The 25,449-nt window shown below is 54.1% G+C and overlaps 1 protein-coding gene across 4 annotated transcripts in view; it reads right to left on the bottom strand.

Moving 5' to 3' along the window:
* Positions 1 to 25,449, bottom strand: part of NUP98 (nucleoporin 98 and 96 precursor) — a 54,883-nt gene that overhangs the window by 3,566 nt on the left and 25,868 nt on the right. For 3 of the 4 annotated variants that reach the window (XM_077341112.1, XM_077341114.1, XM_077341115.1), the window contains 15 exons: positions 24,235 to 24,351; positions 20,509 to 20,816; positions 19,247 to 19,360; positions 18,639 to 18,777; positions 18,343 to 18,520; positions 17,340 to 17,498; positions 14,756 to 14,935; positions 12,963 to 13,122; positions 11,735 to 12,161; positions 10,000 to 10,235; positions 8,896 to 9,165; positions 4,388 to 4,545; positions 4,055 to 4,198; positions 3,380 to 3,519; positions 1,050 to 1,271 (listed from right to left, as the gene is read on the bottom strand). In XM_077341112.1, coding sequence (XP_077197227.1) covers positions 1,050 to 1,271; positions 3,380 to 3,519; positions 4,055 to 4,198; positions 4,388 to 4,545; positions 8,896 to 9,165; positions 10,000 to 10,235; positions 11,735 to 12,161; positions 12,963 to 13,122; positions 14,756 to 14,935; positions 17,340 to 17,498; positions 18,343 to 18,520; positions 18,639 to 18,777; positions 19,247 to 19,360; positions 20,509 to 20,816; positions 24,235 to 24,351 — 2,952 coding nt within the window. The remainder of the gene's footprint in view (positions 1 to 1,049; positions 1,272 to 3,379; positions 3,520 to 4,054; positions 4,199 to 4,387; positions 4,546 to 8,895; positions 9,166 to 9,999; positions 10,236 to 11,734; positions 12,162 to 12,962; positions 13,123 to 14,755; positions 14,936 to 17,339; positions 17,499 to 18,342; positions 18,521 to 18,638; positions 18,778 to 19,246; positions 19,361 to 20,508; positions 20,817 to 24,234; positions 24,352 to 25,449) is intronic. The other variant, XM_077341113.1, reaches the window with a different exon arrangement.

Genomic DNA, 25,449 nt, shown 5'->3' with positions numbered 1-25,449 from the left:
ACACTCCTCTGGGGCAAAGTTCCCAGGAAAGATATGCAAAAGGATGCATTCAGATATCTAGTATTAAGAGACTGCCTCTCCCAAGGCCCCTGCAACCCCCTTCACCCACTGCTTCCCTAGAGACAGGAGCAGGCAGAGACCCACCTGCCACACAGGCGCTTGGGGACCTGCTCTGGCACCCCTGATGAAGAGGAGCGGAGGGAACAGAACAGAGACAGGCACCTTTAAGGCACCTTTAAGTTTTCATGCGCCTGCGCTCTTCTTCAGAAGCGGTGAAATGGAAGTGGCCAGTCCATACACAGAGTGAGAGGGTGAGCAGCAAATGGGAATACGGCGTAATAGAGTTGTTTGACAGAACATACAGACAGGCAGCTTCCACTTCAATGTATCTGAAGAAGCGTGTTAACACACAAAATTTTCGGCCTTGAATAAAACTTGGTTGGTCTTCAAGGTGCCCCAGCTGGACTCACACTTTGTTCTGCTGCTTCAGACCAACATGACAAACCTGAATCACTCTCACGAGTGATGGAGAAGATCTGCCCGAAATCACGACCCCCGTTTTCTGGCTGCAAGAGGTACATGATACATATTAAGGCAGCGGTCCCCAACCTTTTCCTCATTGAGGACTGCTTCCAGGAGTGGGGGAGAGCTGGCAGTGCTGCGCAAACGCACACACATGGAGCTGCTGCGCATGCGCATTTGCACCCCGCCGGCATGCCGGTGGCCCGGTACCGAGGCTTTTGCGGTCCGCGGACCAGGGGTTCACAAATCCCATATTAAGAAACAAAGTCACTATTGTCTACTCAGACTGACAGCCGCTCTCCAGGGCTTCAGGCAGAGAAATGTCTTTTCTGTCAGCTTGGTCTTTTCTGTCAGATGCTGGTCTTTTCTGTCAGATGCTGGAGGCTGAACCCGGCACCTTCGAACTGCCAAGCAGAGGCTCTCCCACTGAGCCCCAGGCCCTCCCTCAAGGGGCAAGCAAGAGAACAGCCCTGCGCTTGGGCTGTTTTACAGAACCGAAATCAGCTGCTGCAGGACTCCAGACTCACCGAGCACTGGGCGTGTGCAGGAGTACGAAGACGGCCCATTCCCACAGCCCCTCCCTCTCGAGCTGGGCTGCGTAGCTGGCATTCAGCACTCCCTGGCACTGCTCTGACAAATGGGTGTAGTTCAAGGCACGCAGCACCTCCCACAGGTGCCAGCTGAGGCGGTAGTCCAAGGGGCGGGCAGTGATGCTCCGCGGATCCAGCAGCTGGTGGAGGTCATGGCACCTGCAAAGAAAGCCACACCTGAACTGAGGGCTCCAGCCAGCCAGCCAGCCAGGCAGGGGGTCACTAGGTGACGTTAAGCCAGCTGGGCGCAGAGTCAGCGTGGTATCGTGGTTAAGAGTGGTGGCTTCTGAACTGGGTTTGATTCCCCTCTATTCCTCCACATGCAGATAGCTGGGTGACCTTGGGCTAGTCACAGTTCTGATCACCTCCCTCACAGGGTGTCTGTTGTGGGGAGAGGAAGGGAAGGTGACTGAAAGCTGCTCGTGGTCAACGACATCAAATGCTGCTGACAGTACCTCTACTTCTATGCCTCTCCCCCCCCAAAAAAAACCTCCCAGAGCACAGAATTACAAATAAGCCCAAATTTCCCATTGACTTCAATGGTGCCACAGGTTATGATGGTGCCAAGCCAATTCGGTGATTCAGATGATTCGGATTTGGTTGAATCTGGACCAGTGAAGGGACATTCAGGTTATTTAGGCCAAGTATCGAATTTGTATACAGTGCATGTGCCTAGTGACAAGTGGAGTACCCCAAGGATCTGTCCTGGGGCCTGGGTTGTTCAACATATTTATAAATGATTTGGATGAGGGATTAGAGGGGGTACTTATTAAATTTGCAGATACGAAACTGGGAGGGGGAGCAAACACAACTGAAGACAGCAACAGAATACAGGATGGTCTTGATAGGCTCGAGAAGTGGGCTAAACTGAATAAAATGAAGTTCAATAGGGACAAATGTAAAGTTCTGCATTTAGGTAGGAAAAACCAAATACACCAATATAAGATGGGGGTGACTTGCCTTGGCAGTAGCATGTGCGAAAAGGATCTAGGAGTCTTAGTAGACCACACATTGAAGATGAGTCAGCAGTGGGACTTGGTGGCTAAAAAGGCAAATGGGTTTTTGGCCTGTATCAAACGGAGTATCGTGTCCAGATCACGGGACGTATGAAGAAAGGTTGGGGGAGCTTGGTCTGTTTAGCCTAGAGAGGAGATGACTGAGAGGGGATCTGATAACCATCTTCAAGTATTTAAAAGGGTGCCATATGGAGGGTGGAGCAGAGTTGTTCTCTCTTGCCCCAGAGGGCCAGAACAAATGGGATGAAATTAATTCAAAAGAAATTCCATCTAAACATCCGGACGAAGTTCCTGACAGTCAGAGCGGTTCCTCAAGGGAACAGGCTTCCTCGGGAGGTGGTGGGTTCTCCATCTTTGGAGATTTTAAAGCAGAGGCTGGAGAGCCATCTGACAGAGAGGCTGATTCTGGGAAGGCTCAAGGGGGGGCAGGGGACAGTGGGTGAGTGAGAGGGATGTGAGTATCCTGCCTAGTGCAGGGGGTTGGACTAGATGACCCAGGAGGCCCTTCCAACTCTATGATTCTAGTGGCCACATGACCACACAAAGTCTTGCTCCCTCAAGGCCGGTCCATATTAGCAGTGCTTCTGCAGGGTCTCAGGAAGGGCCACAGGAGATACACCCTAACGAGAGAGGCCTGAGGTTGACTAAGGAGATGCTCTACCACTGAGCCTCTTAAACATCAGCTGCTTTTTTCGACAGCACGGGGCAAAACAGGACAGACGTGTTCTGGAAAAAACAAAAACATACCTCTGTAGGGACTGGCGGGGCTGTCCCATCCCAAGATTAAATCCACGTTTAGCCCTGACCTGGCTAGTTCAGGCTGGCCCAGCCTCTCTAGATCTCGGAAGCAGGGCCAGCCCTGGCCAGTAGTGGGACGGGAGATCATCAAAGAATGCTAGGGTCACGCTGCAGAGGCAGGCAATGTCAGGCCACCTCTGGACATCTTTTGCTCTGACCTGGATGGCTCAGGAGAGCCTGATTTTGTCAGATCTGGGAAACAGAGCATGGGCAACCCTGGTTGGTCCCTGGAAATCTAAGGCAGGCACAGGCAAACCACCTCTGAACATCTCTGGGCTTGAAAGCCCCACTGGGTAGCCATATATTGGCTGTGACCTGAATGCCAAAGAAGCATCAGCCCCCTGATTGGGGTAAAGATGTGCAAAGAGCACTGTGTGGGGTGAGTCAGGGCCAAATGCTGTGTGATGAGCCTTGCAGCATAACCTTGTGCAGCTGATCCTACTAAAGGGTTACCTGTCACTGTACAGCTTCAACAGGTGAAAGCACACATCTTGCACAGAGCGCTGTGAATCGTCTTCCTCAAACACGCAGCCTGAGCCTTCCAGGTACGGGGGCAACGGAGAACAGGCGTACTTATCACATGCAGAGGAGTCCTGGGGGAAGAGGACAGAGCAAGGAATGACTTGCAGCAGTAGGCAGAATGGACCTGGCCCTTTTCTGTGTGTGTGTGTGTGTGTGGGGGGGGGTCTAGAGGCTCCCTGGCCTTCCAAGTCACATCTAGCCTAGACAACACAGTTGTGAGAGGAAGAGAAATGTGTTTTAACATAGGATTGTGTGCTTCGGCCACCAAAGCAGCCTTTCGAAACCAAAGCAGCTCGAATGGCTGCTTCTGCAACCAAAGCACACAGCCCTACCACACGTGCACATGACATGCGGAGAATGCAGCTTGCTACTTCACATCATCTTTTTGACCCGGGACATTTAGAACATCTGCATTATGCTCCCGGGGAATGACTCTTTTAATCTGTAGTGGCCACAGAGTTCTGATTCCAAACTGCCAAAGAAAACGGGGATGAAGCGAAGCTGCCTAATCCAAAGGAAGCCATCCTTAGTGAGACGGCAGGCGGCAGGGACTGGGCCAGCTCTACAGCTGGAGCTCCACCTGGCAATGCTGCACCTGCCGCTTACCTGGAACGCAGCTTCGTACATGCCGAGGGCCTGGGAGAGAGGGGCTGTGGAGGGAAGCAGGTACCAGAGGTGGACACCAACTGTGCGCTTCCAGTCCAGCTGGGAACAGACATTGATGCTTCTCTTCTCTGACAAATGCCACACCTGCGGAAGGAATGCAAGGGCTGAGTGAGAGCTGGCTGGGGAGGCAGGGAACCTGCAAAAGGCAGCGCGGGACAGTCAGGTGCCCGGCCAAGCGGCTGAGCCCAACCAACCAGAGTTCCTGCAGGGGAGAGACAGAAGCCTTCTGGGGAGGCAAGGATGCCGCTTCCGGGTTTCCTATTTGCCACTCACCGGCTTGCCAGCTAGCAGGGCGAAGATGCGCAGCCTCTCCTCCTGGATGAAGCAGTCTGCCTGCAGCTGGTGCCAGTCTGCCAACTGCATGGCCACGAGCTCCCGGACCTCTTGGCTGCCAACCAGCTGGGAAAGGAGCAGTGCCAGCCTGTGATCCCCTAGGAGAGAAAGGGGGCATCAACTCATGAGACTCATCACAAAAGAACAGGCAGGGTGCAGCAGCCTGGGACTAGGGAACCCGCAGCCGCCCCCTCCATTCAGATCTTCTTGTCGGTTTGCCCATCTAAACAGGTCCTTCTGCAGGTGCCCAACTAAATGGCAAGGAGAAATGGGGCCACGCCAAGGCTCTGCGAAGAAGCAGCAAATGGTGCAAAGCAAAAGGACTCTCTACTGAGGGAACTATTTCTTGAACAGACTTTGTTCCAAGTGAATATATGACAACAAACAAAAACTCAGAGAGTAAATTCACCCTGACGAAGGGGCAGACACAGTGCACAGGGCTTGTTCAATTATTTGTTGTTGTTGTTGTTATGTGCGAAGTCGTGTCCGACCCATCGCGACCCCATGGACAATGATCCTCCAGGCCTTCCTGTCCTCTACCATTCCCTGGAGTCCATTTAAGTTTGCACCTACTGCTTCAGTGACTCCATCCAGCCACCTCATTCTCTGTCGTCCCCTTCTTCTTTTGCCCTCGATCACTCCCAGCATTAGGCTCTTCTCCAGGGAGTCCTTCCTTCTCATGAGGTGGCCAAAATATTTGAGTTCCATCTTCAGGATCTGGCCTTCTAAAGAGCAGTCAGGGTTGATCTCCTCTAGGACTGACCGGTTTGTTCGCCTTGCAGTCCAAGGGACTCGCAAGAGTCTTCTCCAGCACCAGAGTTCAAAAGCCTCAATTCTTTGACGCTCGGCCTTCCTTATGGTCCAACTTTCGCAGCCATACATTGCAACTGGGAATACCATAGCCTTGACTAAACGCACTTTTGTTGGCAGGGTGATGTCTCTGCTTTTTAGGATGCTGTCTAGATTTGCCATAGCTTTCCTCCCCAGGAGCAAGCGTCTTTTAATTTCTTTGCTGCAGTCTCCATCTGCAGTGATCTTGGAGCCCAGGAAAATAAAATCTGTCACTATCTCCATTTCTTCCCCATCTATTTGCCAGGAATTGAGAGGGCCGGATGCCATGATCTTTGTTTTCTTGATGTTGAGTTTCAAGCCAACTTTTGCACTCTCCTCCTTCACCCGCATCAACAGGCTCTTTAGTTCCTCTTCACTTTCTGCCATTAGAGTGGTATCATCTGCATATCTGAGGTTGTTGATATTTCTCCCTGCAATCTTGATCCCAATTTGTGACTCCTCTAATCCCGCATTTCTCATGATGTGCTCTGCATATAAGTTAAATAGGCAAGGCGACAGTATACAGCCTTGCCGAACTCCTTTCTCAATTTTGAACCAGTCAGTGATTCCATGTTCAGTTCTCACTGTTGCTTCTTGGCCTGCATATAAATTTCTCAAGAGACAAATAAGATGCTCTGGTATTCCCATCTCTTTAAGAACTTGCCACAATTTGTTGTGCTCCACACAATCAAAGGCTTTAGCATAGTCAATGAAGCAGAAGTAGACGTTCTTCTGGTACTCCCTAGCTTTCTCCATGATCCAGCGTATGTTCGCAATTTGATCTCTAGTTCCTCTGCCTCTTCGAAATCCTGCCTGTACTTCTGGAAGTTCTCGGTCCACATATTGCTGGAGCCTAGCTTGTAGGATTTTGAGCATAACTTTGCTAGCATGAGAAATTAGTGCAATGGTGCGGTAGTTTGAACATTCTTTGGCATTGCCCTTCTTTGGGATTGGAATGTAAACTGACCTTTTCCAATCCTGTGGCCATTGTTGAGTTTTCCCAAATTTGCTGGCATATTGAGTGTAGCACTTTTACTGCATCGTCCTTTAAGATTTTGAATAGTTCAACTGGAATGCTGTCACCACCACTAGCTTTATTGTTGCTCAGACTTCCTAAGGCCCATTTGACTTCACATTCCAGGATGTCTGGCTCCAGGTCAGTAACTACCCCACCGTCATCAGGGATGTTAAGCTCGCTCTTGTATAGTTGTTCTGTATAATTTTGCCACCTTTGTTTAATCTCTTCTGCTTCTGCGAGGTCTCTACCATTTTGTTCCCTTATCATACCCAACTTTGCATGAAACGTTCTCTTCATATCTCCAATTTTCTTGAAAAGATCTCTGGTCCTCCCCATTTTATTGCTTTCTTCTATTTGTTTGCACTGTTCATTTAAGAAGGCATTCTTATCTCTTCTAGCTTTTCTCTGGAATTCTGCATTCAATTGGGTGTATCTTTCTCTTTCTCCCTTGCTTTTCACTTCCCTTCTCTCCTTAGCTATTTGTAAAGCTTCCTCAGACAGCCATTTTGATTACTTGCACTTCTTTTTCTTTGGGATGGTTTTAGTTGCTACCTCTTGTACAATGTTGCGAACCTCCGTCCATAGTTCTTCAGGCACTCTGTCTATCAGATCTAATTCCTTAAATCTATTTGTCACCTCTACTGTGTATTCGTCAGGGATATGATTTAGTTCATACCTGAGTGGCCTAGTGCTTTTCCCTACTTTCTTCAATTTAAGCCTAAATTTTGCAACAAGAAGCTTATGATCTGAACCACAATCAGCTCCTGGTCTTGTTTTTATTGACTGGATAGAACTTTTCCATCTTTGGCTGCAGAGCACATAGTCAATCTGATTTCTGTGTTGACCGTCTGGTGATGTCCATGTGTAGAGTCGTCTCTTGGGTTGTTGGAAAAGAGTGTTTGCTATGACCATTGTATTCTCTTGACAAAATTCTACCAGCCTGTGCCCTGCTTCATTTTGTACTCCAAGGCCAAACTTGCCTGTTATCCCGGTTATCTTTTGGCTTCCTACTTGAGCATTCCAATCCCCCATGATGATAAGCACATCATTTTTTGGCGTTGCTTCAAGAAGGTGTTGTAGGGCTTCATAGAACTGATCAACTTCATCCTCTTCAGCAGCAGTGGTTGGGGCGTAGACCTGGATCACTGTGATGTTGAATGGTTTGCCTTGGTTTGCCTTGTTCAATTATTAAGAAGCCCTTTTCTTCTGCCCCATTTGTTGTTTCTTCTTCATTCAACCTGCAAGTGGCCCAAATCAACAAGAACCTTCTCTGTGGCGGCCCCACTTTGTGGAATGGCCTGCCTGAGGCGGCCAGGAAGGCTCCCAACTCTTTGGGGCTTCCAGCAGACGCTGCAAAACTGAAGTATGCAAGGGAGCTTTTCTACATGGGCAACAGTAGAGAAGATTCCCAAAGCTACTTGGACAATTTACTGAATCAAAGAATCACAGAATCATAGAGTTGGAAGGGGCCATACAGGCCATCTAGTCCAGGGGTAGTCAAACTGCGGCCCTCCAGATGTCCATGGACTACAATTCCCACGAGCCCCTGCCAGCGAATTGTAGTCCGTGGACATCTGGAGGGCCGCAGTTTGACTACCCCTGATCTAGTCCAACCCCCTGCTCAACGCAGGATCAGCCCAAAGCATCCCAGAAAAGTGTGTATCCAACCTTTGCTTGAAGACTGCCAGTGAGGGGGAGCTCCCCACCTCCTTAGGCAGCATATTCCACTGCTGAACTACTCTGTGAAAATTTTACTGGTACCATGAAACCCAGCATGGTGTAGGGGTTAAGAATGGCACCTTCTAATCTGGAGAGCCAGGTTTGATTCCCCCTCCTCTGCATGCAGCCAGTTTGGGCCAGCCGCAGCCCTATTAGAGCTGTTCTCTCAGAGCTTTCTTGGGCCCACCTACCTCAAAGAATGTCTGTTGTTGTTATTATTATTTCTTACGCACCACTCTCGGCATACTGGCTCATGGTGGGTTACAGTATAAAAGAAAAACCTCGTAACAGTAGCCCCATTACAACCATGCAGAACGTGGGGAGAGGAAGGGAAGGGGATTAGAAGCTGCTTGGAGACTCCTATGGGCTGTACAAAACCCAACTTTTTCTACGCTGCCATATATAGTTTGCTGTAAGTTGGATCCTCGTATGGAATTCTGCATCATTTTTTAATGTGTCCTGTCAACACTCGTGCTCTCCTTCAAGTCTGTCTTTCAGACGTCTGGCAGGTCGTACACCCCCCCCCTCCCTAATCCTAGGGGCTTGCTTCCTGAGTAGTCCACCCTGCTGGCTTTGCTTTCTTGCTCTGTATGTGCGAGATGCCAGGGAGGGAATCCGGGACCTTCTGCCTGCCGAGGAGATGCTCCGCCACTGAGCCGTGCCCCCTCCCCGACCACAGGACGCTGCCTCCTACGGAATCGGGCCACTGGCCCCTCAGTCAGTATTGCCTACTCAGATGGGCAGCAGTTCACCAGGGTCCCCGTCCCAAGAGGCCTGGAACATCGCCTCCTGCCCGGTCCTTCCACCTGGAGGTGACAGGGGGCTGTCCACGTGCCAAGCGCATGCCCTGTGAGGGGCTCCCCGTCCTCCCCCCTCTTACCGGACTGTTGTGCCAGCCCACAGGCTTCGCTGATCCGCTTCCCGGTCAGGTAGCTGAAGACGGCCTCCGCTGGGCTGTTGTGCTGGCTGAGAGAGACCTCGGCCTCGATGCGCTCGGAAGCGGTCTGTGAGAGCCACTGCGAGAAGGCCTTCCGGCGCTCCAGGGCCACGATGTACTCGCTGGGCTCCTCCAAGTGCGCCTCCAGCTCCTGCAGCCGGCCCCAGAGCGCCTCACACAAGGTCCACACCAAGCACCAATGCTTGGCCACAGCTGGGAAGAGAGCACAGCTGGGGTCAGCTCAAGAAGGCGCTCCAGGACTGCCACAGAATGCGCTCAGCCACCGGGAGGGAGGGAGGGAGGGAGGGAGGGAGGGAAGGAGCCCTCAGCAGGCACCTCTGGGCTTTGTGCACAAGCAGAACCACAAAATGGCTGCAGAACCACAAAATGGCTGCAGAGGGAGGTGGAGGCGGCCATAAACAGCTGCTGGTCTCCTGCCACATGGGGCAGATCCTGGTGCTTTGGGGGCAGCTCAAAATCCAAAATCCAGACAAGCCACCTATCAGAGCTCCCACTGTGTTGGAGAAGAGCCCCCTTTCTCCTTCCCTCTCCTCTGGGTCTGGCCGATCCAGTGTCTACGCCAGGGCCCTGCTCGCTTTCCAGGAAAGGTCTCTGCAGGCACCATGCTGGAGACTCCTCCTTAGGACGTCTCTACTTCACAGCAGGCCATGGGCCCCCAGTGGGCTTGGTGCCTCTCCCTGCAAAGCCCCTGCTACCCAACGACAGCCCAACCCTGGGGGGCTGGCCAGCACCTTCTCAGGGGTCTGGCCTAGAGGCACAGGCTCCGCGCCAAAAACAAAGGAGAAAAGGACCAGAATCTAGTAGGAGCACCTTTAAGATTAGCAACATTGGTGGGGGGAGCAGCTTTTGGGAGTGATGCCGTGGAAGCTCACCAAAGGTCCTTCCTGGCCGCAAACGGTGCCAGTCTTGGAGGTGCTCCTGGACTCTGGCTCTTTTCTCCTGAGGCTACCCATCTGGATCTCCGTCATGAGCTTCTGCCCTGCTCTACCCAGATGCCGCTGGCAGGAACCTCTCATGAGTGCTCACCTTCCCTTTCCTCTGTGTCTCCGGATGCCTCTCTAGCCCACGCGGCATACTCGTGGACAGCGGTTACTCCGGGGTTGGGGGCCAGGAAAGGACACGGCTCATCCATGTGGACGGTGCTGTGCTTCAGCTTGATCTCCAGTGGGACGAGGTACAAAGCCTGGTCCTCATCCGCTGCCGCCTTCCCATCCAAGCTCAACTTCTCCACGTGGACTTTGAAGGGGGACTCGGAGAGCCTGCTGAATGTGCCACAGATATAAAATGCAGAGGGGTGAGCAGCTGCCCCCACAGAGAGCTGTTTCGAGAGCAGCTCTTCAGGAGTCACTTCTGCTTCTGCTTGCAAGGAGGGAAACTCCAGCGGCATGTCTAGGACAGGGAGAGCTGTGGCAGAGTACGCAGTGGACACTCACCCACCCAGCCGACCTTCCCCACAGTGAATCAGACTAATGGGCTAGCATGGTCAGCCCTGCCTATGCAGGCTGGCAGCAATTCTCCAGGGTCTCAAGCGATTTCAGAGACTGAACCTGGGACCTTTTGCATGCCAATCAGCTGCTCGGCCACTGAGGCAGGTTCCCAGACCAAGGTCTTTCCCATCCACTCCTGCCTGCTCTTTTTAACTGGAGATGTCAGGGATTGAACCTGGGACCTTCTGCAGGCCAAGCAGAGGCTCTGCCACTGAGCCAGGGTCTCAGGCCAAGGTCTTTCCCATCCACTCCTGCCTGCTCTTTTTAACTGGAGATGTCAGGGATTGAACCTGGGACCTTCTGCAGGCCAATCAGCTGCTCGGCCACTGAGGCAGGTTCTCAGACCAAGGTCTTTCCCATCCACTCCTGCCTGCTCTTTTTAACTGGAGATGTCAGGGATTGAACCTGGGACCTTCTGCAGGCCAAGCAGAGGCTCTGCCACTGAGCCAGGGTCTCAGGCCAAGGTCTTTCCCATCCACTCCTGCCTGCTCTTTTTAACTGGAGATGTCAGGGATTGAACCTGGGACCTTCTGCAGGCCAAGCAGAGGCTCTGCCACTGAGTCACGGTCTCTCTACATGGCTCTCCAGGGTATCAGGGAGTGGTCTTTCACATCACCTGCTGCCCAGTGCTTATAACTGTAGATATTGTTGTGGATTGAACCGGGGACCTTCTGCAGGCCAAGCAGGGGCTCTGCCAATGAGTCATGGCTGCCCCCCAGTAAGTACACAGACATGGACTGCACTTATTTTCTGCAGCTGGCAGGAATTCCTTGTTAAAAGAAGACTTGGTTCTTATATGCCGCTTTTCTCTACCCGAAGGAGTCTCAAAGCAGCTGACAACCCCCTTCCCTCCCTCTCCTCACTGAGAGAGCCCTGATATTACTGCTTGGTCAGTGCAGCCCAAGGGGACATGGCTACAAATGAGGAAATGGGTCCTCTGGTTTGTTCTCAGAATGCAGACTGGGTGCAGCATGATGCATCTGGCTGCCAGTCCCCTTTTGCTCCCCCCCCCGTGACCTTAGGACACCATGCCTCACTCAAACATTCTCAGGGGAGCAGGCCAGGCTGAGGTTTGTGAGGGGCCCCAAATCACCCAGTCAGCTTCCATGGTAGAAGTGGAGATTCAAGCCCAGGGTCCTCTAGTCTGCCACTCCGTCCATTACGCCACACCAGCCCTGGGGACAGCAGGCGGGGGGCTACAGGAGCCCTCTATGATCAGACCAGGCCAGCCCCTTTGGGCCCCGCGCACCACTGACCCTCCGGCCAGGACTCACTGCTTTGGAGCGACGGGCGCAGGCAGGAATCCATACTCCATGGACTCCTCGGGGCCGTCTTCTGGGTCGCTGGGCTGGCTGAGCCGCTCTCCGCTGTGGACCAGAGTCCAGTTGGGGGCCCAGCCGACACGGAAGGAGCGCCCCATGAAGAGCGCCATGTCCATGAGCAGCTTCCCCTTCCGGAAGGCCACAGACTTCTCCAGGGGCACCAGGCCGGGCTGCCTGCGGACGCCCACTACTTTCAGCGGTGCGTCGGTTGCGGGACTGGAGACCGTGATGGCGGGACCGAGCGCAGAGAGCGTGGGCCACGGCGGCACAGAGGGGGCCCCGCCGAAAGAGGAGGTCCGCAGACCGCGGCTGTCGTGGAGGGAATCGGTGGGAAGGAGGAAGGATCCGCTGGAGAGTCTTGACTGCAGCAGCCCGCCAACTAAGGGGCAGAGAGAGGGGAAAGGGCTCTCTTTAAAGAGGTGGCTTCAAGGACTCAAGATGCACAGGGAATCACAGAAGTGGAAGGGACCTCCAGGGTCATCTAGCCCAACCCCCTTGCACTATGCAGGACACTCACAACTACCTGCCCACTCACTCACAAGCTGCCTCATAGAATCAGCATTTCTGTCACATGACTCTCTAGCCTCTGCTTAAAAACTTCCAAAGGAGGAGAACCCACCACCTCCCGAAGAAGCTTCTGTTCCCTGGAGGTGAAGAGTGTCCTTCACAATGCGCTCTCTTATTCAGCATGTGATGTGATGGCTCCAGGGAGTAATCCTGTGGCTGCCTTTGGGCCACTGGATGTAAAAATGAGTACCACATCTGGGCCATCTTCTGCTTCTCCAACTGCTACGGAACCCACAGAATTGCCCACCCTTCAAGCCCCTGCCCTCAGGGGATGTAGATTTCACTTTGTTCTGACTGTCCTTTGAAGATAAAAGCCCTCCTGCAGTGGGAATAGCAAATGGTGGGAAAGCAGTCCACTGGTAGAGGACAGGGGCTGTCTATTTGTATCCTACGATTCTTAGCAACAGACTTTGTATCATGCTGCTTCCAGTTTACCCGCCTGGTCACAATAAACAGCTCTGAACTCTTCTAGGAAGAATGTCTCAGTTGGCTTGTCTTCTACAAGAGAGTAGCCTTGGCTCAGCTGCCAGACAGAGGATCCTAGAAGGAGCTCAGCCCTCACGACCCCCTCCCAGCTCAAGGGTCATTCAGAGCTCTGCAGATGTTCTTGTACCTGCAGGACGGCTTTTCTGCCCTCGTGATGAAGAGGAGATTGGGAGTCGAGGAGAACAGGTCGCTTGCGGGGTATCCCCAGAAGGAGGCTGCCTCCTAAAACCGTGATCCAGGATCAGGTCCAAATCCTCCTCATCCACAAGCAAAGAGGCCTTCATGATCTGGAAGGGAGAACAAAGCAAATCCATCATAGGTTCTATTCTCTGGATCAGCAAGAGACCTTGAAGTTTAAAAACTGCCCTTAAGCAACTCTCTCCCTCCAGTCCAGCCTCCCGTCTCACCCAGGGGCCAGCCGGTTCCTCTGCAGGGCCAGCCACAGGACAGGGAGGCCGAGGCCTTCCCCTGAGAAGACCCTCATAAGAGCCCTGCTGGGTCAGGCCAGGGAGGGTCCCTCCAGTCCAGCCTCCCGTCACACCCAGGGGCCAGCCAGTTCCTCTGCAGGGCCAGCCACAGGGCAGAGAGGACGAAGCCTTCCCCTGAGAAGACCCTCAGAAGAGCCCTGTTGGGTAGGCCAGGGAGGGTCCCTCCAGTCCAGCCTCCCGTCTCACCCAGGGGCCAGCCAGTTCCTCTGCAGGGCCAGCCACAGGGCAGAGAGGCCGAGGCCTTCCCCTGAGAAGACCCTCAGAAGAGCCCTGCTGGGTCAGGGAAGGGAGTGTTCCTCCAGTCCAGCCTCCCGTCTCACACAGGGGCCAGCCAGTTCCTCTGCAGGGCCAGCCACAGGGCAGAGAGGCCGAGGCCTTCCCCTGAGAAGACCCTCAGAAGAGCCCTGCTGGGTCAGACCAGGGAGGGACCATCCATTCCAGCCTCCCGTCTCACCCAGGGGCCAGCCAGTTCCTCTGCAGGGCCAGCCACAGGGCAGAGAGGCCGAGGCCTTCCCCTGAGAAGACCCTCAGAAGAGCCCTGCTGGGTCAGGCCAGGGAGGGCCCCTCCAGTCCAGCCTCCCGTCTCACCCAGGGGCCAGCCAGTTCCTCTGCAGGGCCAGCCACAGGGCAGAGAGGCCGAGGCCTTCCCCTGAGAAGACCCTCAGAAGAGCCCTGCTGGGTCAGGCCAGGGAGGGTCCATCTATTCCAGCCTCCCGTCTCACCCAGGGGCCAGCCGGTTCCTCTGCAGGGCTAGCCACAGGGCAGAGAGGCCGAGGCCTTCCCCTGAGAAGACCCTCAGAAGAGCCCTGCTGGGTCAGGCCAGGGAGGGTCCCTCCAGTCCGGCCTCCCGTCTCACCCAGGGGGCAGCCAGTTCCTCTGCAGGGCCAGCCACAGGGCAGAGAGGCCAAAAACCTCCCCCTGATGTTGCTTGCTGACTCTGAGATTCGGCGGCTTAGTAACTCCGATGTTCTCCTCAGTCCCAATGGCCACTGATGGACTTCCAAGAATCTAATCCCCCTTTCAAGCTGTCTACTTGCGTGCCAGCACTACATCCTCTGGCAGTGAATGCTGCATTTTAAGCACCTTATTCTGAATACCTGTTCTGACATTTAAAAGTCTGGCCATCTTTAAAGTATCTATTTACAAAAATGTGAATGCATTTTTGCTGGGTGGGGAGAGGACCCACTTCCGACACGATGTTCCCTCGCCCCTGATCTTTCAGCTGCTGCCGACAGATTCATTCTCAGCTCTTAATGGAACAAACTTGTACTGCCCACAACAAGCGACTGATTTTTGGCTCAGTCAAGGATGAACCAGCTGCCGGCAGCGAGCGGCAAAAAGGGCCGAAGGGATCCAGACCGGCTTCTGTCCTTCGCACCAGTGGCGGAGGGGGCCAAGATGCTGCAAGGAAGCCGCCGGGGAAGAGGCTCACCTGCAACGTGTGAGGGTTGATCTCCAGAGAGGAAGCGATGTGTGTGGAGGCCGGCAGGAGCTCCGGCTCCTCCCCCAGGCTCTCCTCCTCCGCGGCAAACTCGGGAGCGGATTCCTGAGTGACGTCCACCATATCGCTGTCCAGCTCCACGGCCTTCCCCAGCTGCTCAACATCCGGGCTCTGGAGAAAGCAAGAGAGGGAGGAGGAATCAGACCAAAGCAAACGGCACTCCTCACACGAGTTGGCTGGCTTGGCCAAGAACCACTTGGGGACTGCGTGCAGCGTGGAAGGACTGCAGCTGGGGCATCCCGGGTGGAGGGCAGCACCTGGCAGCCAGGAGAAACTGACCCGTCATCCGTTTTTGCTAGCATCAGGTACGTGAAGGAAAGACCGGGACACCCAGAGTTGGTGGCCCAGGCTAGCCCAATCTCCAAAGTGATTTAACTACCTATTTTAGGGCCCCACCCATCCTGGGGTCACCAGGGTTTTTGGGAATAAACGTCATGTACATTCTGTGGAGAAATTGCTGCTGCTATGTTTAAATTTGAATTTTAATGTCTGTTATGTATTTTAAATTAATTTTAAATCTGTGTTCTTTACTTGCTTAACGACTCTATTTTGCCCACAAGTACCCTGCCTGAGCTGGCCCACCTAGGTCAGCATGGTCGGTAGTCGGCTGGAAGACCAGTCATTCAAGTCAGGGGCTCCAGGCAGAGGCAGGCAGCGGCCAGCTACCTCCGCTTGTCTGGACAGCTGAGGCTAGACCAAAGCAGGGCTGACTCTAGCTGGACCTTGGACCAGGGCCATCCACCTCTGCACGTCTCCTGGACGGCCATGATCTCATCAGATCTCGGAAGCTAAGCAGGGTCATCCCTGGCCCCTGAGGAAGGCCAGGACTGGCATGCAGAGGCAGGCAATGGCAAGGGTGACACAAGGCAGGGTTGCTAGGCAGATGCAGGCAACACCAAATGACCTCTGAACACTCTTGCCTTGAAATCCCTGTGGAGTCACCCTTCCCACCACCAACATGGTAAGAGAGGTCCTCACCCGCCATTGTGTGGCTTCAGCTGCTGGGAGTCGCCTTCTGTCACCTTCTGTCCAACTGACTTGGAACCTTTGTGGGGATCTTTGAATCCCTGACCCCTCATTGGCTTAGAGAAACTCTAGTCTAGCCACTGGGTTACAAACAGACACCCCAAGAGCTTCCTCCTGTGCTGGTTGCCTAGGGGAAGGGGAAGGGGAAGGGGAAGGGGTGACATGCCTGACTAGAGCAGGGTTAGTCAAACTGCGGCCTTCCAGATGTCCATGGACGACAATTCTCATGAGCCCCTGCCAGCGTTCGCTGGCAGGGGTTCATCGAAATTGTCGTCCATGGACATCTGGAGGGCCACAGTTGGACTACCCCTGGAAGAAGAAGAAGAGTTGATTCTTATATGCCACTTTTCCCTACCCAAAGGAGGCTCAAAGCGGCTTACAGTCGCCTTCCCATTCCTCTCCCCACAACAGACACCCTGTGGGGTGGGTGAGGCTGAGAGAGCCCTGCTATCACTGCTCGGTCAGAACAGTTTTATCAGTGCCATGGCGAGCCCAAGGTCACTCAGCTGGTTGCATGTGGGGGAGCGCAGAATCGAACCCGGCATGCCAGATTAGAAGTCCGCACTCCTAACCACTACACCAAACTGGCTCTCAAACTGGACTAGAGGCTCCCTACCCAGGAACTGGTATAGCACAGCAAAGCAGGATGAGGTGTGCGCCAGGAATCCCCGGGCTCAAATCTCCTCTCAGCCACCACCTCAAAAGAGGGCTTGAGGCCTGCTCCTCGGAGCCCTGGTGTGCAGGAAGGGCCAAAGAGAATCTCTAGTTGAAATCTCCACCTTCTGCCTCCGAGGCTCGCTGGGTGACCTGGTGCCCTCAACGCTCTCCCAAACCCACCAACCTCACAGGGTTGTTGTGAAGCTGGGGAGAACTACACGTGCCCCTAGGAATTGTTCAGCAAAACAGCAGGACAAAAAGGTAGTAAAAGCTCTATAAGTTTTGCCACGTGGGGATAAGGCTGGCCTGTTTGGCAGGGCTGACTGTACGGATCGCTACCACAGGGGACAAGAAGCAGCCCTCTGCACATGCACATGAAACACACCCAGCTTCAGAAGCACTTCACAAAAGAAGTCATGCAACAAAACTGGGCTTCTAGTCCACTGCTGGCTGGAGGCACAGGACAGCAGCGGGGGACTCTGGACTGAAATTTGTCTGCCCCTTGTGAAAAGCAGTGAGGAGCTGCTCTGTCCTTGGGACAGGCCAAAGCGGCCATGTGACCCTGGCACCCGCTTCACCCAGGGGGCAGAGGCATTTCAGAGTCCCACGGGAGACAGCTCTTGCCTACCAGTCCCAAACACACAGCCAGCTTCCGTGAACGGAGGGGAGTGGGGGGTGCTTTTAAAATCCCTTTCCAAATCACCAAAGTAGTTCCCTTTAGTGGAGACTGGGGTGGACGGCAGGAAAGAGAAGTGATCAGAGAAGCTGGTTAAGGGTTGGCAACAATCGTATGAGCATGAAAGCCCTTCCCTCGTGCCACTTCAGTCTCTACCTGGGAGGGGGGCACGGGCTTCCCACCCAGGGCCACTTGCTGGGACAGGCCCAGGGGGGGTGCCTGGGCAGTCTTCAGCTTCTTCGCCTCCACTTTGGAGGGGTGCTCCTCCTCCTCCTCGTCGGAATCCTGCAGGCCATATTTGGAGAAATGTGCCACCTGGACGGAGACAAAGGCAGGGTTAGAGGAAGCTGTGAACAAATGGGAAGGGAGAGGGGGGCTTGCTCTGGTCAGCAGGTCACAATAAGGTTCTCTGCAGGTGGACAGTCTTCCAGGCCATTATTTTGAGCAGCCCCCCTAAGAAAGTTGGGTCTGTGTAGCCTGGAGAAGAGAAGAGGTGAGAGGACAGCTATGTTTAACAAGCCAAGGGAGGCAAGTTGAAAAAGGGCCAACTTGTTTACTGCAGCTTTAGAGACAAGGACTAGGGGACGGGTTCAAATGATTGGAAAGGAGGTTCCATGTAGATATCAGAGAGCATTTTCTGGCGTTGACAGCTGTTCTTGGATGGAACAGGCTGCCTCGGAGGGTGGCGGAGTCCCCTTGGTTGAAACTTTTGAGGAGGATATTGGATGAGGCCCAGTCAGGAGTGTGTGATTTTTAAGTTCCCGAGAAAGGGGGGGGGGGGGGCTGGACTTTGTGATCTCCTCTGGCTCTGTGTGATTCTGATTCCCAGAGACCCTCTTATGGAAGTGGTGGCTGGATAAAGATCTGGAGCAGAGGTCCGTGAGCGCCTATTAGCCACGAGGTCTAGGTGGCACACTTTGTCTGGGACAGTGGCGTTCTGTATTTTTGGTGCTTTGGGGGGGGGGGGGCATTGTGGGAGGGCTTCTGGCATTCTGGCCCCACTGGTGGACCTCCTGATGGCTCCTGGGTTTGGGCCACCGTGTGACACCGAGTGTTGGACTGGAGGAGCCATTGGTTTATCAAAGGCATTTTAGCCACAGGCCGCAACAGGGACGCAGAGAGCCTCCGGTGCTGCGGTGGCCCTGCTGGCTGGCCTTACCTTGAATACCCACGAGCCTGTCTCTGGGCGGTACTCCTTGAACTGGGCGCCCTGCTTGCGAGAGACCGCCTCCAGCCTGCCCTCGTAATTCATCTCCGCCAGGCGCTCGGGGCTCTTGATCAAGGCTCGGGAGGTTTTGTCGGTTGGCCAAACGCCGTCCAGAGTGACTTCGGCTCGCCTGCAAGGACAGGGAACGGGCTTGAGGACTGGGATGCAAGTGCCCTGACAGCAGCAGCAGCCGCATTTCCAAGAAAGCGAGCGAACGCTGGGCTGAGTTTCATCAAGGGCCGCCTTGCCTGTTTAGACCTTCTCCGACGGGCGGCTTCAGCTCATCGTCTGGGTAGACGATCACTTCTTTCCGCCGGATGTGCACGATCTCATCGAGGTCCAGATTAGTCAAGTTGACTTCTCCTTCAAAGTAGATGGAGCCGTACCCTAGAGGAGACAACTGGCGCCGTCAGACCAGGCTGCGAAGCACATCGGATGTGGGGAAAGGCCACTGATCAGAGGACACGCCCTGCCCCCCCACCCCACCCATGGATGGAAACACGGATGGATGTTCCTGCTGGGAGATGAGAGGCAGCAGGTATGAAGCATGCCAAAGCACCTGAGGGCATGGCAGGTCTGGAGGTGGGAGGAGCTTAATGGGAGAGAGCAACTAACTGGACAAGCATGATCCAGAGGAAAGACAAACTTCTGTGCCTCGTGCAAACCTGAAGCTTCCATGTTACCTTTCAAGATGGTGCTTATTTAGAGACTGGATGAGGCTGCCTCTACAGAGGGCATCTATGGTGCTTCTCTGGCCAGAGTCCAGCTCCTAAAGCAGGGGCCTCAGGGAATTAAGACAGGCAGCAGCAGAAAGGCATACGACCCCCCTCACACACACACACACACACACACTCACCTTTGCGCCCTATGGTGAAGTCCATCACCACACACTCCCCCTTGTCACTGGTCATCCTAGCCAATTCCTCCATCGATGGAATCGTGTAGTAGCCCACTCTGTTTAAACGGATCCCTAAAAGAGAAGAAGAGAAGCCTGGTTGAAAGCCCTCCTCTGCCTGACCGCCACCGGCATCCTTGCGTCCAAGGCCCTGATGGGCGAGCGGAGAGGGCACGGCGCCAGGGGGCAGGCCCAGTGGAAACTGGAGGAACGCTGGAAATCTGGGGCCACGCAGAGCAATGGCAGAGAGCCAGAATGCACCCCCAGGAACGACAGTCATCACCTGCAGTCCACTGGAAGCCACTCGGACTAGCCACTGGAAAGAGCCGGACTCCGGGAGCACGTTCAAGACTAACAAAGTCTGCAGCAGAGAATGAGCTTTTGTGGGTCACGGCTCACTGGACCCTCAGTCTTTCCTGCTCCTCCAAATACAGCTCCCCATCTCAAAGGAGCAAATCAACTGCCAGTCCCAACAAGCTGTGCAGCATTCCTTGGAATACCTCAACAGGAGGCATCTGGCAAAGTGACTGTAATGCTGCAGGGGCAAAGCAGTAAGCTAATTCAGTAAGGAATTCCTGTAGCATTGGGGAGGGGGGAAAGAGACACAATTTGCACGAAATACAAAGAACCAGATTCAGAAACCACCGCTGGGATAGCTAGATTTGAGTCCAAGAACACCTTACAAGCCAAGAAGATTTTCGGAGTAGAAGCTTTCTAGAGTCAGAGCTGTCTTGGTCAGAGACTTCTAGCTGGAGAAGCCACCTGGTCTCTAGGGCGATTCCGGACTCCACCCACTGCAGCCGAACCCTCTGAAACTAGCCTGCCAGAATAGGCCTAATGCTGCATGCAGCACCTTTCTATTCCACAGGGCCATCATCTGGAGACTTAAACTACAGCTCTGTGTAACAGAGCTAGCAACATTAAGTGGACCTTAGCAGAGTAGTTTTGCTGAGCCAGTCGTGAGCATGTGCAGACAGCAGCCAAGCTCATGAGGCACAACTACCCTGAGAATTCAGGACGATGGGGAAAAACTAACACAGCCCAGCACAAATGCTCAGATTTACCTGGGGGTGGGGAGAGTTAGGAAGGTTAGTCAGAGGTGAGGAAACAGTGGTTGTGCAAGCCCGGCCAGCAGCTCTGAGAGACGGCATGTGCTACCAAGGGGCCGCACCGCATTTTCGAGGGGGCCGGAAGAGCGTCACCCGCCAGACAGCAAGGCCTACCTGCCGGGTGTGCCTGGGGCGGGTTCTCGTTCTCCTCTTCCCGGTCGTCCTGCAGGGAGTCCTCGTGGAAGGAGGCGTCTTCGCTGCTGCCCTCCAGCCCGTTCCGCAGGGCCGCTCGCATGTTCAGGGCCATGATGGTGTCGTCCACGTGGTTCTGGTGCTTGTGGATGAGGCTCTCTGGAGTCTGTGGGACGGGCTTCGCGATGGGGTTGGTGTAGAAGCTCGTCACCTCGTGCCGATCGTCCTCCTCCTCCTGCTCTCCGTCTGGCCGGTGGTTCTCGTCGACTGACCTGGAGAGGAAGTTGAATCTAAGAGGAGAAAGAAAGGTCACTCTGTTGTTCTGAGCAAAGTGCAAAGCTCCAGGCTGCTCCCAGGCATAAAGATCCAGCAGCGAGCAGAGTGAGGCCAAGGAGCTGCTGGCCAAAGCCCAGATCACAACCCACACCCCACACGCAGGTGAAGTAGAAAGGAAAGGGGAACCTATGATCAGCCTCCGGCTACCTAGCCCCTTGTGACCCACCAACAGGCACTTGGCCAGTGCACTTGTGAACTGCGCTCAACAGGCAAAACTAAGGTATTCCCTGGACTTCATGTCTGGGTGGGCTGCAGCTCCATGGCAGAACTGCTACGCAAACAGAAGGTTGCAGATACAACACCCCCCCCCACTCACACACAGACACTTCCAGCTCCAGGACCTCTAACAGGAGGGGCTGGCATTGAGTGGGTCTCAGTGGAGAACTTGGTCATCTAGCTGGTTTACCGACCGCCCAACGCTCCACCAGCTGCTCTGTGATGTCCCGGGTGTTGCAGTATCCAAGACTTATCCTCTTGGGACACTTCAACATCCATGCCGTTTCACCGTCCTCTGGGTTGAGTTTGGACCTGACATCGGCCATGGTGAGTTCGTTACCGGCCCCACCCATCAGGCTGGCCACACACAACTTGATTTTTAGCGCTGGGGTGGATCTGATGGCAACTGATGTCGTCCCACGGTCAGACCACCATGCTCTGAAGGCCCGGCTTAGGATACCACCCCCTCCCCACCTGGTTGATGGGCACGTTTTAGCCCGGCCGTGGAAACTTATGGCTCTGAGGGACCCAATGCCTCCCGGCCACTCGCTGGGGAAGGACTGCCAGTCCCACCTGTCGGCGGCCATTCTGGACCTCCTCCTCTCCGACCTCACCTCAAACTAGCTTCGTGGTATACGGCGGCGTGACAGGAGAGGAAGAGGGCTGTGAGACGGCTATAGTGAGTGCGGAGGAAGACTCACAACACTTCTGAGGGCTTAGGAGATGGCGGCAAAGGCGGCTAATTGTGAGCTGCCTCCATCGCATCCACTAGCTCTCGCCCGGCCCAATTGTTTAGGGCAGTTCGATCTTTTGACTGCGGCAAAACTATACTCAATTGGAACTTGGCTGCGAGGCATTAGCGAGCTTTTTTGCTGTGATCCACCTGCCATGATCGATACAGAAAGGGAACTGGAAGCCCCTTGGCCGGCCTGAGGAGATCCGTTTGATGGCTTCAGGCAGCTCTCAGAGACCAAAGTGGACAAGTTGCTGGGGTCAGGGAGGGCAGCCACCTGCCCTCTTGGCTGCTCAAGATGACCGACCAGCAGATAGCAGGCTCTTGGGGAGAGATCTCCCTCGCTACCTGACTGCAGGGGAGTTCCCAGAGGAGCTGAAGGGAGCAGTGGTTGTGGGACCCGGCAAACTACCACCCGGTCTTGCATCTTGCATTTCTCGGTAAGATAATTTCTTGGTCAGGAAAGGGTTGCTGCAGACCAGTTTCTGGCAGTCATGGAGGAAACTTCGGTGCTCGATCCATACCAATCGGGCCATGGGGGGGAGACAGTGCAGGTTGCCCTGACGGATGATCCCCAGCGCCAGCTGGATTGGGTCGGTTTAGCTATCCTTGTGATGTTAGATCTGTCAGCTGTTAGCTTGCCGGCTCACCGGGACTGGGATTCCGGGGACAGCCGTACAGTGGCTGTGCACCTTTCTGCGGAACCGGAGACAGAGGGTGCAGTGGGGGAAGAGTTGCTGCATCCTACCCACTCCCCTTGCGGAGTACCTCAGGGAGCGGCCCTCTCCCCCACACTGGCCCAGCTGGTCCGGATCTATGGGCTGGGACATCACCAGTATGCAGATGACACCCAGCTCCATCTCCTGAGGGATGGCTGCCCGGACTCCTTCCAGATACATTCGCCAGATGTTTGGAAGCTGTAGCTGGATGGTTACAACAGTCACCTGAAGCTCAACCCCTCCAAGACGAAGGCCACGTGGCTGGGCAAGAAGGCGGCAGGGGTGCAACTCAACATCTCACCCTCGGCCAGGAACTTGAGGGTGATCCTGGATACTTCCCTTTCCGTGGAGGCCCAGGTCACAGGGGTAGCATGCACAGGGTTTGTCCACCTACGCCAAGCAAAACTACGAGTGCCCTATCTGTTGTCAGATTGTTTGGCCAGTGATCCATGCACCTCCGGACTGACTTCTGTAACTTACTCCTCGCTGGTCTATCCTTGTCCCTGACCTGGAAATGGGAGCTGGTGCAAAATGCAGATGCTCAGGTCCTCACAGGAACATCTTGGAGGACCCGTATCCTAAGCTGAGGCACTGGTTGCCAGTTCATGGGTTGCTGGTTGTGGCCCGGTTCAGGTTCAAGGTTTTGATGTTAACCTTTAAGAGAACCTGTGGTCCGGGCCCCTCGTATCTGCGGGACCGCCTCTCTCCTTAAGACCCCCGCAGGGCTCTTTGCCCTGCAGGTATAACCTTGTTGGGGGTCCCCGGCCTGAAGGAGGGTCGCCTGGTCTCAACCAGGGCCAGGGCCTTTTCGGTCCTGGCCCCGACCTGCTGGAATGAGCTCCCAGGAGAGCTGAGGTCCAGGAGCACCTTGGAGAGTGACAAGAATTTTTTGGGGGTATCAGCTTTTCAGAGTCAATGCTTCTTTTGCCAGAGGCTCGATGTCATCTTTTAAAATTGGAAACCTGGCTTGTGATGAAGGGAGCTCCGACTGCTAAATTTAATTTTTGGTGGGGTCTGTCCTTTGGCTTATTTAATAAGACAGGAGACTCATTCATTTTATTTTACTTTACAGTTCTGGGCCTTTGCAGGCAGTGTGAGCCCTGACCTGTTTTGGCTTCAGTAAATTGGATGGGTGTTTTCAGTGCTAGAATTTTTACGTATATGCACCAGGTATTGGTTTTTCATGGTGTATTTCTGTTTCTGGTTCTTTGAAGAAGGCATTTAGCCGAAAAACAAGCTCATGACCTTTTCAACATCATTATTTATAACATTAATTGCTGTATTCTTCAGCCATTTGGGTTACTATTATTCTGAAACTATTGGGACAACAATGTTCGGAAAATTTTAAATCCTTGTTACGTCTTTCTTAGTTGGCGTAATTTTGGGCTGCACGATTGCGCTATTAGTGAGACGCAACACACTGCTCATACAAGCTGGCAGCACAACAGGCCATGCGCTCCACACAAGGCTCTTAACACAGCCTGGAAAGGAGGAAGGGCGGTGGGGTCACAGCCTGCCTGGGCCTTCCCCACCACAGCCGGCTTCACCGGTTCGACCACAACACTGGCTTCGCAATTGGGGTGTTTGTAAGAGGCCCCAAACGTGACTACTGCATCAGCAACTGGCTCTAAAAGACATTTATTTCAGGAGAGAACACGTAAAGAAAAGAGAAGCAAATCAGGCCATTTGGGGGCACCGACATACCGTTCCCCATTTTCTGGATACTCAGAAGGAGAGGCGAGGTCTTCGGCTTCACCGCTGACAGGAGAAAACAGAGTGCTGCTGTTGAGATTCTTCAGAACCAGCTTCTTGATGCTCTTCCTGAAAGACCCCAAAGCCCACCAATGTCTCTTGAGAGGGTGCAGCAGTCGGCCTGGCCGGCCCCAGGGAGCCTTGGGGCACTTTAAAGACTCATGGAGTTGTGGTAACGTAAGCTTAGTTTGTTAATTTGCTACGGCCCACAGGACGTGCTTTTGCTACAAGCGAATGCATCTATAACCTACTAGAACAGGGGCACATTTTGGAATTCTAATGCAGCACGCTTGGCACAGCAACCACACGGCTGCCACAGAACGGCTGCTGCAGGAAGCAGAGGCAGCCACAAAATGCCTGGCCCAGCTGACCTTCAATCGCAGAGTGCGGATGAGCCTCTCTCAACTTCTCTACCACTGAGAAGCCCCTGAAACATCCTTCAGGCTTCAAAGAATCCAGAAGTGGCGTAATCACTCGGAATATGGTTGGGAAGCAAAGCTGTGGACACGCCCACCCAGGGCCCCTCCCCTCCCCTTCCCACCTCCTCCACACATGGTTATACACACACACACACACACACACAATTAATTCACCCCTGCCCATTTGGGAAACCCTTCCAGGGCCGTCCAGGAAGCCTGGTGTAGATCCTTGGCTGTGGTGGCAACTATAGTGGCCAAAGCAATGTTTTTAAACCATCTGTAGTCAAATTTCAACAACCAGCCAGACTCCCCACTTCCTGGGGGCGAGACAGAGTGTGGGCAGGTGCTACAGCATCCACAAGCAACACAGAGGAGATCCCTGCACCAGAAGATTCAGAGAAAAAAATGGCAAGCAGGATCTCAAGCTGCAGGGGGGACTCCAAGGCCGGTTAACCCCGCAAGTCTGAAAAGGCCGGAGCTGACTGCTCAAGCTCTCTGCACTATGCCAGTCCACGCTGCTAGAATCATAGAATTGGAAGGGACCTCCGGGGTCATCTAGTCCAACCCCCTGCACTATGCAGGACACTCACAACCCTCATCCACTGTCACCTGCCACCCCCTGGAGCCTTCACAGAATCAGCCTCTCCGTCAGATGGCTCTCCAGCCTCTGCTTACAAATTTCCATAGAAGCAGAACCCACCACCTCCCGAGGAAGCCTGTTCCACTGAGAAACCGCTCTGTCAGGAAC

This window comes from Paroedura picta, chromosome 6 (genome assembly GCF_049243985.1).
Source record: "Paroedura picta isolate Pp20150507F chromosome 6, Ppicta_v3.0, whole genome shotgun sequence".
In the NCBI taxonomy this organism is placed as follows: domain Eukaryota; kingdom Metazoa; phylum Chordata; class Lepidosauria; order Squamata; family Gekkonidae; genus Paroedura; species Paroedura picta.
The sequence above is the reverse complement of the archived record's forward strand: the minus strand, read 5'-3'. Positions and strand labels throughout refer to the sequence as shown.